Source organism: Aphis gossypii, chromosome 1 (genome assembly GCF_020184175.1).
Source record: "Aphis gossypii isolate Hap1 chromosome 1, ASM2018417v2, whole genome shotgun sequence".
Lineage (NCBI taxonomy): Eukaryota > Metazoa > Arthropoda > Insecta > Hemiptera > Aphididae > Aphis > Aphis gossypii.
In genome coordinates this window covers 28,876,768-28,891,112 of record NC_065530.1, presented here as the reverse complement: position 1 = coordinate 28,891,112, position 14,345 = coordinate 28,876,768, and the positions used below count along the sequence as shown (strand labels likewise).

General features: G+C 22.8%; 1 protein-coding gene across 2 annotated transcripts in view; it reads left to right on the top strand.

Moving 5' to 3' along the window:
- The window catches only part of LOC114121643 (receptor-type tyrosine-protein phosphatase kappa), a 139,168-nt gene that overhangs the window by 15,641 nt on the left and 109,182 nt on the right, over positions 1–14,345 (top strand). The window contains exon 2 of one of the 2 annotated variants that reach the window (XM_027984060.2): positions 11,044–11,061. The exons of the other annotated variant lie outside the window; for it this stretch is intronic. Coding sequence (XP_027839861.1) covers positions 11,044–11,061 — 18 coding nt within the window. The remainder of the gene's footprint in view (positions 1–11,043; positions 11,062–14,345) is intronic. 2 annotated transcript variants of the gene reach the window in all.

The following is a 14,345-nucleotide window of genomic DNA, read 5'->3' as shown; positions in this document are numbered from 1 at the left end:
GCTGTATAATATTATAATATATATCTTTGTATTTTATGCCCGACATATGACCTGTGGCTGCAACGATTGTAGCTGTTGCGTTTTCTTGCAGTACTGTTATAAACTATCACCATATGGCAACAACAGGGTGCAATAAAATAGTTTTTATAGTTATAGATGTTTATATATGGTTATAAGTTATAATTTATAACCATCCATACACATTTGGCCACCTGAAACGATGCAAAATCAAAAATGTATATACGAGGGCACGAATATAAAAGATTAATGATAATTATTGAAATATATAATAAAATAATAATAATAATAATAATAATAATAATAATAATAAATATATATATATATATAGGTATATATATAAAAACTGTGACATTAATAAGTCTCAAAATATTGAAGCATTTATTTCATGTTAAAATTTTTTAAACAATTTAATGTACCTAAATTTAAGTAGTATAGATTTACCCCACCTATCGCTCTACATGTCAAAATAATGTTTGTACAAACGATGGAAAGAAATAGCAAGCAATTTAAAAGTTGTTTATGCGGACCTACAGAATACACTTTAAAATCACTAGAAGATTTTAATTAAATTAGATCAAAATACAAAAATTATATATTTTGTAAGTGGTCGCAGATAATCGGAAACGACATTCAAATAGTGATAAAAGCACTGTTGGGTAATAATAAATAATTTCATTTAATATTAATTTTTGATTTACAACATAGAATAATATTTTAAAATCTACTTTATTAAGTTATGTTTTAGAGCTCAATCTCGCCAAACTGATCTTATATAGATCCTTTGAAATGCTTAATTTTTCTGAAAAGAACCATCTGAATTCGACTTAATACTTAATTATGTGTATTGTAAACAATTACTGGATTTACAAAAACCTCGCTTAACTAAATAATAAATATAATATTTCCAGATCTCGTTTATATTCTGTATCTTGTTTAATGTTATATTTGTGTACACAATTGTCTATTGTTTTATTAAAAACGCTATTTTTAAATTTGTCGTTAGGGTATTACTGTATAATATGTCTTTACTAAAATAAAAGGCTTCACTACAAAATAGTCATCGACAAAAAAAATTTGTTAAAAAAAATGCAAAAATCCTAATAATATCTTAACATAGTACTTATAATATTGATAAATGAAAATAAAATTATAAATTAGCTAATATTTGGCTTAATGTTATTAAATCATATATATTTATACGGATAATTAGAAAATATCTTGACTGTTAATTATTTTATAAATTATACGTAAATGTATTGTTTATTAGCATATGCTTGTGTTTTATTATCTTCCATTAAAATATTAATACGTCATAAAACATAAATATTAAACACATAGTTATTTAATTACGTTCCTATGTCTGAAATTCTCCGTGTATTCGCATTGGTTGTAGGAATTGTTATTTTTCGATTAAACCAGAAAATAACTTTCAATACACACATAATACATATGTCATATATAAATGTCATTCTAAATATAATCTTAAAAATAACATAATTATGGATCATCACTGTTATTACAGCGATATTTCGATTTTGATAACTTCAACTTTGGCTGTCCAGTGAATCAAATTAGACTTCAATCAAACTCTTTCTGGCGTTCTAATTTCTCCTGTCCTATCACAATTGAGAGATCAACTAGATCAACTGAGAAAATTGTATTATTCTTATTATAGTAAAAAAATTTTTTTTTAGAAACCAATAACTAGTTATATTGTACCTTACCAGCTAACTGCAGTAGAGAGGACACATGTGACCTTGAACATTTAATCATTAATTTTCATCTCTATATCATATTGTGATAGATTTTATTAAAACTATATTTTTTTTGCTCTCATGATTTTAAGTTTTCTTATAATAATGCTATTTTTTCCAAGAACAACTTCACAAAAAATCCATTCTTATTTTCATTTTTCTGGCTGATTTAAAAACTATAAGATATTTACATGCTTGTATTTCGTTTCTGTTATTATTATAATATTTATTCTTATTTATTATTAATAGTAGATGTATAAAAATGTATGTTGAAATATTATAAAGATAATATTATAACTCAAATATATCCTAAGGGATATAAAATGAAACGTAATAAAGTTATTGTAGGTAGGTATATTAAACGAATGCGTATGATACGTGTTTGATAAAAGTAAATATAAAATTGTATTTTATGAGTATGAAAATATTTTTATTAAAGCGTGTAGGTCAACAAAATATTGTAACATTTTTATATACATAAGTATATATAAATATTAAATAATATCTAATTTTATGTAACAGATTATGGTAGATACTTTAGCTTGTAAGATATGCATTAACCTCGGACTGTAGGTGATGTTCATTTAATTAATAATTAATTATGCATATTATAATCAGACATAATAAAAAGACACAGAAATCGTATAATTAAAATTACGAACCGTCTTATAATATATATATATATATATATATATGATAATTAATTAATAATATGATTAAAATATAGACGCTTTATTGACATTTTTTACTAAGTCAATTTGTATAGTCTTTTAAGATATTTTAGTATATATTATATTAAGTAGTATAATTATCTTATTAAAAATTATAAAAGTTAAAATATTAACGTGAAATTGTTAGTGTTTCAAAAAATAATAATAATAATAATAAACAAATAAATAATGATAACAAAAATTACATTTAGTAGTTTATGTAAACAATAAAATGAAAAAAATACAGTATTTTAGGCGGACAATGATACGTAAACACTTGGTTTATGTACAATTATTGCGCATATATTATATGAACCGTATATAAATAATATCTATATTGTCGGTTTTATAAACAATATCATGTAGTGTATTATATAGCTATGTAACGGATGTATAATATATCTACGTGGCTATGCATACGCTTTTAGTAATTGTACGTTTTTAAACAAAGTTTTAGAAATACTGAAAGTTATAGGTTGCATTTGATGTATTTTTTTTATATAGATATGTACAAAATTATCTACATTTAGATCTAGACTCTAGAGTAAAGATAAACAAGATATTAATTTTTTATAAGTAAATAATTAATAATATTAATTGTTTACAGCATTTGTTTTAAAATATCTCCAATGGTTTTTAAGTAACACGTTTAATGTATATTAATAAATTGAACATAAATTATTAAATTATAGGATAATTGGGTTTTGTAAAAAATATATAACATCATTGTATTCCTTCAACTAAAATTCAAAACAAGTATTATAGGCGTATGCTTTAGTCATACTAAATGATACTAATCTTCACTACTTTCAGTAGACTATCCAATTTATAAAATTACTTCATCATAATTTTATTTAATAATATTTTACGTGAAACTCATTCGTCCGGTGAAATGAGTATATTTCTGCATCGATTAACGATAAAATTTCAGTCATATTCCATCTGACCGACTTTAAATGTAGATGATGCAAAATGTATATTATACATGTATATATATATATGACATTTAAATTTAGTATTTTATCAATAAACTATTATAGATATTTCACACATTAACTATTATTATAAATGCATATATTAAGATTTTAATATATTAAATGACATAAGAGAAGTCATTTCGAATGTTATTGTAGAATATTTTATGATAGCGATAAACAAACAATATGAAAAAATCAGTTATAAAAAAAAAATACATTAATAATAAACAATCTAATGAATGATATGTTTTATACAGATCTAGATCTTAATAAATCTTAATAGCTATTAAGAATTTATTATTCTATTATATGAATATTTTCTTTACGAAATTTAATTAATTATTGATTTCTGAAAATTATTATTTAATTATTAAAATATAATGAAATTTATTTTTCATTCATCTGAAAATATTTATAGTAAAAATATACTAATATTGAAATGTATAACTTAATACGATTTAGCTATTTTTATTATGTTATTGATGGCATATTATACCGTTCAATAAAATATACATAGTGAACAAACTTACTGTGTTTCAACTTTTTACAACAATTTAGTTTTCATCGACTTGCTACAAAAAAGTTCTATTACTTACCTATTATATTGAAACTTGAAACTTGAAATAATAATATACAGTATATATAATGAACAATAAATTCGCAATCACACCTATTTATACCAAGTAAAATTTTAAACAATAAAAATATCATATAATTAATCGATTAAAAAAACGAAACATACCAGCATTTCTCAACTGGGGATCGCGATAATCGTGATCACCTTGCCTAGGGCTCTCATAAGTAAAAAATAATAAAACGCTAATTTAAAAAATGAACCTTTTTCTTTAAAATTTTTTATTGAACAAAAAAAATACTTAAAATAGTAACAATAACATAAGGATTTACTTAAAATTATTAATAAACATTATAAAATAATTAATTTACATGTGACAAATTTAAATTACTACACATGTCATGGTATTTATAAATCGATATTTGCAATGGTATATTTCGTTTGTTTAAACGATTTATGATATGATATTTTTATTGTTCGTAATTATACTTAATATAAATATGTGGTTGCGAAGTCATAGTCCATATTTTATACCTATTTTCGAGGTCAGACACTAAAAAGATTGAGAAACGATGATTCCTTTTATAATGTTTATTCTTCTTTTTTGTATGTAGTATAAACATTATTCTTATTTTATTATTGTTATTATTTTAAATATTATTTTTTTTTTTAAATAAAAAGGTTCATTTTTTAAATCGGAATTTTATTATTTTTGGCTTACGCAACCCCTAGTCAAGGTGATCGAAACCCCCAGGTTGAGAAACGCTAATATACACAATAGCAATAATCATTTTTAAAAACTAAAGATGTAATTTTCTATTTCATAGTTAATTTATTAATCAATTAATTAATATCCTAATGCCTCTCTTCAATCATAATGATACGTATAACCCCGTAAGACCATATTATTATGGCATTATAACGTATTTTAAACGTTTTAAAATTAAATGTCAGAATATTAATTGAATTTAGCTGTGATTATTCTGTTGTAAAATTGTAAGTAGAGATTTTTTCAGATTTTATAATTTAGATACTTTTAATGATAATTTAATTGTGTAATAAATTGTTGTTATTTAAAATTTTTGAAATGAAAATGAAAAATGGAAAAAATTAATTCGATCACAGGTAATAAGTATAACACCATTCTAAACCTTCAGTTATTATATCAAGTCATCAGTGAAGAAAACTTTGGATTTTTCAATACAACAAATTTATTCTCAACATTTTAAATAGTGTTATTCTATAAAGGTACATTGTAAAATTTGTTGATATATTAGTTTACCTAGCAAATTAATAATGTTGGATAGTTACCGACAATGTACTAATGAATATATATAAATAAAAAATTAGGTATAATATATTAAATTTTAGATTTCTATACAACTAAAATTTACAAAAGAATGTTTCCAAAAAATCTATTAGCCAACCATGAGTGCTTAATTTTAAAAGAATTACTTTGTATTTATTTTATATGTCACTTTGCCTCATATAAGATGTCATGTGCTAGTAATAAATATAGTGGTTCTGAGTTTATAATTAATTTAATAGAATCTAAATAAAATACATTTGTATGTAAATGATCCAATTAGATAACAGTATTAACCATAATCCACGGACCAAATGTGGTCACGTACAATTAATTAAACTGTACCTTCGTCAAATTGAAGATCGTGTCAAGGACACTGATGAGAATACATATGTATTAATTGTCAGTTTTTGCCCTGTGATGTCATTTAAATGTTTTATTAGAATTTTTAATTTTAAATTTTGAACATAATAATATAATACTACGGATTATTAAGAGTAAAAAAAAAGAGTAAAAGATTATCAATATTTGTATAAAAAATATAACAATATATGAGTAAACTGATTAAAGATATTATTATATTGATGATAAATATTTTATGTATTTGCCTACGACCTTTAAATTTAGTATAATCTACAAGTTAGAATATATATATGCAGATCATGTATATTACTCATTAATAATGAATTTGTATTTGATTTTAATGACCTAAATGTCTAAATTTGGCTTTAGAATAAGAATCCAATAAACATATATTGATAATATATCACATGGCATAAGTAATCACATTAAACTATTAAAGTTAGGTATTTAAATATCCAGTAAAAGTCATATAAGTAACTCTTGCATTTATTAGTTAGGTACCTATTTAAATGGTTATATAATCGTTTGATTAAGAATATAACGCTTTTCATAAAAATAGTATTATTCATGTTTAAACGATTTTCAATTTACATTTACCTAATAATTTATTCGATGTATAGAAACTTAACAATGTTTTGAGGTTTTCTTCCAAATTACTTAACGTTTTGACTTTGTACATTTTGTATGGCCAGTATTTCTTTATGACTTTCACATTTATTCCGTATGAAAATGAAACTTACACATCAACTAATATAATATAGACACATTTTTTTCTCCTGTTTTTAGACTATACAGCTAAACACATTTCTCTCCATCTATCTCTATCTTCTGACTTCTACCGCTATCCTCGGCTGTTTCTCTGGTTGTATCCTTCCCGCGTCTGTTTTCACGCAATGTTGTTCTGATTGAAGACCTTTTTCTCCGTCACACATGTCTCGCTGTCCTCTACAACCTTCTTATTTGTTTGGGTTTGGTTATTTGGTCTTTGGACAACTTCTTCGAGTTCATGGTTATGTCATTACCACCATTCACTCGTATGTGTGTGTATGGACCATAGGGTTTCAGCAGGATTACATTTCAAATAAATTTAATCTTGTTTCTTCTGCTTTTCTAAGTGATCACTGATCATATTTCTGATTCATATAAAATTATAGAGAATACCAGAGTCATGAACATCATCCATATCTGTATTTTCATGAATGAGAAAATAAGAGTTCAATGTAAAATTGAAAACATAACACATAAACAAATTATAATTTATGAAAATAATATCTATTTTATTGTTTTATAATATTGAAATGTTATCTCCTTGTTAATTTTTATTAAGTTATTATTATTATTTTTTTTATATACCTAATTAAATTTTCAGCTTGTGGTTAATTTAGTTTATTTTTCATATTAAAATAAATATACAAATATATACAAACTATAGAACACACACTGAATTATTGTAAAATGATTAAAATGTGTATTAGCGTTTGTATTAGTCGTATACCTTTAAGTTCAAACCGCTAACATCAATACTTAATATAATAAACAATTTAATAATTACCAATATACCTATCTGATGTGTATACGAATTATAGAAAATAAATGCTCATTACTCACACTTTATAACAGAAAAGTAAAGATGAATATCTTACATTTTATTGGCATTGAATAGCATTTTATACTATAAGTTCATATAATATAATATATATATTTAATTCCTCTTTTTAAAGTGTAAATAATAGATAGTGCATACTATACTCGAAGATGTAAATGAATGCTAAATTAACTATATCGATGCAATTCAAAGAATATTTAATATTATAACTTATAATTGGTTTATAGAATAAAATAATATATAAGTATTATGATTTTGAATCAAATATAAAATTGAATAGATAGGTACCTATATTATACAAGTTCATAATATTATAATACATAATAAATAATTAAAATAATATTAAAATATTTATTATGATAAAAGAATAGACGTTGACCTTACCCTTTTTATTACATTTAACAATTTTTTTACAACCTTAAAAAGTTATTTTTCATGTATTTTTTATTCAAGACAAAAAAATGATAATATTATTTGTAAAAATAATTTTAGAACGTTTAGTTTGAAAAGTTCCGGGTTTTTAATATTACATTTCTTTTGCAGATACACTGCCAAAATTAATTAGCTCTCGTGTCACGTCAAGTCAATTTATTACTATTATATAGATAACGTAGGAAACTCTAAAGTCGTTTATTACCATAACATATTGTACGCACTTAAAATTGTTTCCATTTTTAGAAATGCATACCTATGCATTTATACCATTTATATTTATTACTTTCAGCTGAAATTGTAAATTATAAAATAATTAAGTTTAATGATCATAAAAATGTGTTCAATTAAATTGTTGATTTTAATTTATTATGAATACTAAAAAGCATTATACTGATGAACCTATAATAAATTGTTATATATAATATATAAAAATAAAAAAAAATAATCATAAAATAATTTATAGTTTCGTGGACTAGTATAAAATGTAATTAATTGTAGTAAAGTAACTAATTTACCATTTGAACAAATGCTAATTTTAACTGAATATATATTATATCTTATTAAAATTTAAATTACTAACCTAACTAATTTATAAGTTTGTATTAAATTTATGTAAATAAAATATTATTTATTTTACAATATATTGTTAATTCATTATATGCTTTTGAATATTATCATAAAATATTATTGTTAAAATAAAGTATATTTTAGTAACTTCTCGAGAAAATTATTTTAAATAAATTTGATACAAAAATAATAAAATATAATAATTTAAAAGGGACATACATTTTTATAAATAATTATAATATATTATTTTGTATGTAAAGTAAAAGAAAAAATGTGAATACACTTTGCTATGTAACATCCACATTTTAAATCGTATGACATATTTTTTTTTAGACATGAATAAACATTAATTTTTTTTTAAAAAACTCACTATAGTAGGAAGAATTTTTATTACTGAAAACTATAACTATTACTAGGTATGTCAAAACAATAAAAAACTAGTCAATGGTAAAATTCCATAAAAGTGCCATCATTCTAACCTATGTGTTATGCTATGTAGTTATAAATAATGGAAAACAACAAATTAAAACAATTGATAAAAATTCAATAAAAATAACAAATATCAGTTACCATAATTTGTTATAAGAGCATGAATTTTTTGAAAACATAGTCCACCATAGAAGCTGGTGGTAGTTCTCCACGCCTGTAAACATGCCTATAATAGAGTTATAAGTAATGTATTGTTCTATTATTAGTAATAAAGAAGATTGAACTAATATTTTCCAACACATATATTAATATAATTTATAGTAAATATTATAATATAAGCATATAACTATTAATTATGAACTTGTACTTATCATACTTAATATCAATATACCATTAGACAGCGTGAATTGGTTTATGATATAAAAATAATTATCTAACTTTATTTAAATATTTTGATATGTTATTATATTATACTATAATAAATAATAATTTACGTAAAAACAAAAGCTTTAAGTAATTTTACTATTCTTATAAATATTTTTTATTATTGGAATAACTAATGTTGATAATTGTATTACATTTTCAAGTTTTTTTAATTGAAATTAAAATTCATAGATAATTATCATACATAATCATACATAATTCGAAATAAGCTAAAAATAGAACAGATAATATTATTTTGAACTTTGTGTAAATACTAAATAGCACAAAAGAAGAAAATTATTTTTCAAATGTTATCAAGTCTAGAGAAAGCATGTTATTATTGCTAGGTAGTCATTTTTTGAAAAATGTAATTTTATACAGCTATTAATTTATTAATTAAAAAAAAAAAAATAGATAAATTGATCTAAAACCGATTTTTCCATATTTATTTTTTTGTTTGTGATTATATTGATAAGTACTGAAAACTATATACTTTTTAACTCCTTTAAAACTAACTAGGTCTAACTAACTTTTTACCAGAAACCATCCTCAAAATAATAATAATTGTAGTGTAATGTGTTTTATTACATCGTTGTAAAACCAATACATAAATTGATCTGCTCAGAATTTAAAGGTAAGAAAAATTTTGTCTGGCAAGAAATCAAAATGAAAACAGATGGATAATGGTCTATGGTTCAAGTGCAAAATGTGCAGATCGTAACATATCTGTAAAGATAAGACCTAGTACAAGATGGTTGATGATCAATGATCATCGTTTTGTATTCTTGAAAATCAAAATACATAGTAAAGTTAGTGGTTTATCTTGATATGATAAAACAAATTAATAAATATCTCAATTTAACTATAGCTCTATTAGTCATATATTATTTCAATATTATAATACATTTTTATATCGATTAAAAAACTCTAATAAATTGTACCCTTATATTCTCAGTTAGACGGTTCATGTCAATAAAATAAAAACAGTTATAATTACTAAATATAAACGATGACCTTCTTACAAATCCGTGATGTTTTTTTCTAGTATTTAATGTAAGTTTATATAAAGAACCATTGAAATAACCTTTGAAACGACCTTTATTCAAAGTGACTACCTATGATATTTTTTATAGTACACAAAACACCTTTCTTATTTTTTTTTTTTTTATCATTTATACTCACATTTTCGATAAAAAAAGGTAGTTTATACACACTTTTTATTATAAGAATATTACACACTGATAATTAACTACGAAAAATAAATTTAAAATATCAAATAATATTTTAAATTGACAAACAATGATTTTGCAATTAATACAGTTGTCGATTACAATAGTATTCATGATATTATTATCCGATCGATTGTTATTACAATAATGATCTACTAACCTTCAAGTACACTATTTCTGTGAAATACTCGTATATTCCTTTAATGATCGTTTTTTTATGACAAGTTATATTTATATTTGTTGTCGTTAGATTGTGATGATATAAAACGTATTATATATGAGTACCAATAATATAATAGCAATATAATAATACATTTTGATGTACCTATTATAAAATGTTAAATGCATTTATTTGATCATGTTTGTTTTAATTTATTTAGATACGAGTAAAATATTTATAAATTACAGAATATTAAAGATAAAATATTTTGTCACGTTAGCACTAAATAAAAAGTTGAATAGTATTTTGTTGAAAAAAAATATGTAACAATATAAACTATACCAACAGTATTTAATAACTTGCAGGATTGTTAAAAAATATTTTTATTTTTCAGTTTACATTTATGTTGTTTTTTATTTATTTTAAATAACATAATAATAAAAATTATCGTAATATACTGATTTGTATTGTTTTATTTTCTCCATTTAGATTTCATAATACGATTCGGTAAGGGGTCAACATCAGTCGATAACAGAAGAGATATGATTAGAAGAAATATGTGCAAAAAAATTTTAAAAAAAACTCCAATACGTATATTATCATTATTGGTCAGGTAAAATGTATTGTACCTACATTTCAATTGGATTTTGAATATAAAACAGCTTTGGAGAGAAATACCTTCAACCAAATGAAAGTTTTAAAATATTTAAGTACTTATTCGTGTTATAGGTACGTTTAATTTAGGTCTTACTGGTGGGTACAACTCTCTTGAGATTTCGACGATATTATTCTATAAATAATCGATTAAGATGATACCAAGGTTAAGTATCTTATAGTTAATTTATAATGTAGTTTAATGTATATTATATTCTTACAGATTTGTGTTTTAAATTTAACTAAATGGTGAAATAATCAATTAGGGAATGGGAAACAAAAATGTATAATATAGCACTTAAGTGTATCAAAATATGTTTAAACTCTTAAGAGTGAAGGTATAAATAAAGTTAAGAAATATCATCGGCTATTACTTGCTTATTTGTTAATAAGAATGAGTATAATGTGATGCATAGTAAAATTATTATTTGATTATAAAGTTAATATATATACATATATATTTAAAGGTACCATTAACGACTTTATTACTTTTTCTAGAATTGGATATTATTTTAAGGGTAACGTCATGTAGATTTTATTTTTTAATATTATAAATAATTAAAAATATTAACAGACTATATTACGTAATTTCTATCGTAAATAAGTACATGTAAATTACTTTTAGCATATATTTATATTATGAAAATATTTGTATGTAATTTTAGTGCTTGCCAACTTTGTTTTAAGCTTATAATATTCTTGTCAAATTGAAAAAAAATGTATTTATTTTAATACAATCTCTGTAATATTAGAAAATAAAATCGAGCAATTTCTTCAAATAAATTTTGTAGTATTGTAAAAACAAATAAGAGGATTGCAATAATTTTCATAAGATATAGAAATAACAATAATTGTAATATGGGAATCTGGCATTTATATCATTGATTTCTATGATTTAATCAAACATAATACCATCAACTGCACACCGTGGTTATGGGTTTCTAAAATTAATAGTACATTTTTAAAAAACTGTACGCAATCTGTTTAAAATTATAAAATATAATTTTCACTTATAAAATGTCAAGTATATTGTAGGATTTAAAGAATAGTACTTCGATAGTGGTAAAATGTATTTACAATAGATGTAAATATAATCATAAATATGGCAATAACTTTTGTTATGGACCGTAACGGTATACAGGAAAACTATGAAAATTACCCCAAAACATATACATTTAGTATTTTATTTACAATATTTCATAATTTTTTATCATTTCGATTCTTATTATTTCACATTGAAACGACATGTAGAATATTTTTCCACGTAAAAAGTGTTCTATGCTTTAACATTTCAAATGTATTGTTTTGACATTTCATTGCACATTTATATTTCAATCATAATGTTCCTATAAAATATTTTACAAAAAATTCCAACATATTACTAACGTGAAATCTGATCGTCAATAAATATTAAATTGCACGATATTTACAAGCAGATTTAAATTAATTGGCCACTCAACAATTATCTGCATTAAAATTGATCCATTGCAAATTAATTGCTGAGTAATATGTATATAATATACTCGTAGTATAAATATAATACACTTGTCCGTAATTATTAACCTTTTAAAATATAGTTGTGAAGCACGGTGATTGTTTTTTTTTTTCAAATCCTTGGAGGGATGCAAAGAAACTATTTATTTAACCAACCGTTTTATGTACGTCAAAGTTCTTACTTTTGCTGCAGGTACATCTACAACATGTACAATGTACATATATATATATATATATTATATAATATATAGGTTATCCTCTTTTAAACATGGATTATATACAGCGATCTTATGCAGGCTCCAAGTACATTATAGCTTAAACCACAACCGCGTCTTTCCGACAGTCCAAATTTATTATTGTAAACTTTCTAACAATATATTTTTCTTCTATTTTCAGTGTCTGACCACATGGCATACTTACCAGCCATATATCGTCTGTTTTCGTTTTATTTTTCAAACAATTACCGTAAACATAAATGTTCAAAGACCGTCAATTATTATTGTAGACATACTTATTAACTATTTTATTATTGTGTTATCGTACGAAAATACAATATATAAATTACGTAATACTATAATAAGTTTAATATAAATTAGAGTGACAATTAAATTATATGAAAAGATTATTATTATTATTATATAATTTTGGTAATTGATCTAAAACTTGCAACAACGATGTGTTTATGATTATAAGAGATAATAATTATTATCATCATATAATTAAATAATTATACAATTACCATAGCATGTACACATAATTGTCGAGATTAATTGTAAATTACAAAATTTCAATAAAAAAAAGAAAAAAATTAAATTATATAACCATTTAATTTTGATGGTTAAAAATTGTCAGTTAACTAAAACCAAAAGTTTTCAAGTTACATTTGTTGAAACATGAAAACACGCTTATTAGAATTTATCGCAATCGTGATAGAGTATTATAAATATATGACCATAATATGTTGCAAAACGTTCTTTCGATGTAACGGCAACAAATCGCATTTCAGTCTGATCAAAATAATTACAAAAGCATCACAAAATACATGTAAACTTACTTAATTAATATAGCTTATATATGGTTATTCTTGCCATACTACTAAAAAGTGTTATGAAAATTATCAATTTTTTTATTTAAAAAAAGTTAATCATAATAATATATTTAGTTTTAAAAAAGCAGATAAAGAGCATATTATTATTGCTTATAACTTGCCGTATAACTGATAAGTGATATTTCGTGAATATATTATTTTTTTGTAATCTTTTTTAAAAGTTCAGGGAATTGTTTACTCTTGACATCCGAAAAAAGTTAAAGATTGAAGTATTTTTATTGCTTCAAAGGGTGATGTCAGTTATAAAAGAAAACTGACAAAAAATGACATATCATGTAACATGGTCCGCAGTGATTGGTAGCCTGGTAGGATTGTCGACGGGTAGGAAGGAGCTGCATGTTTGTACATCGCACTTTTCCGCTTCATATTGTAAAACCTATTCATTCATTGAAACGATCAGAATCTAAAACTGCTGTTTTTTTTTTTTAAAAAAAATACCAAAAATATGTTTAATTTTAGTTTTAATATAAAGTACTAAAAGGAACATTTTTGCTTAATGATAATGCATTAACTAAACTTAAATTCTTTGAATCAA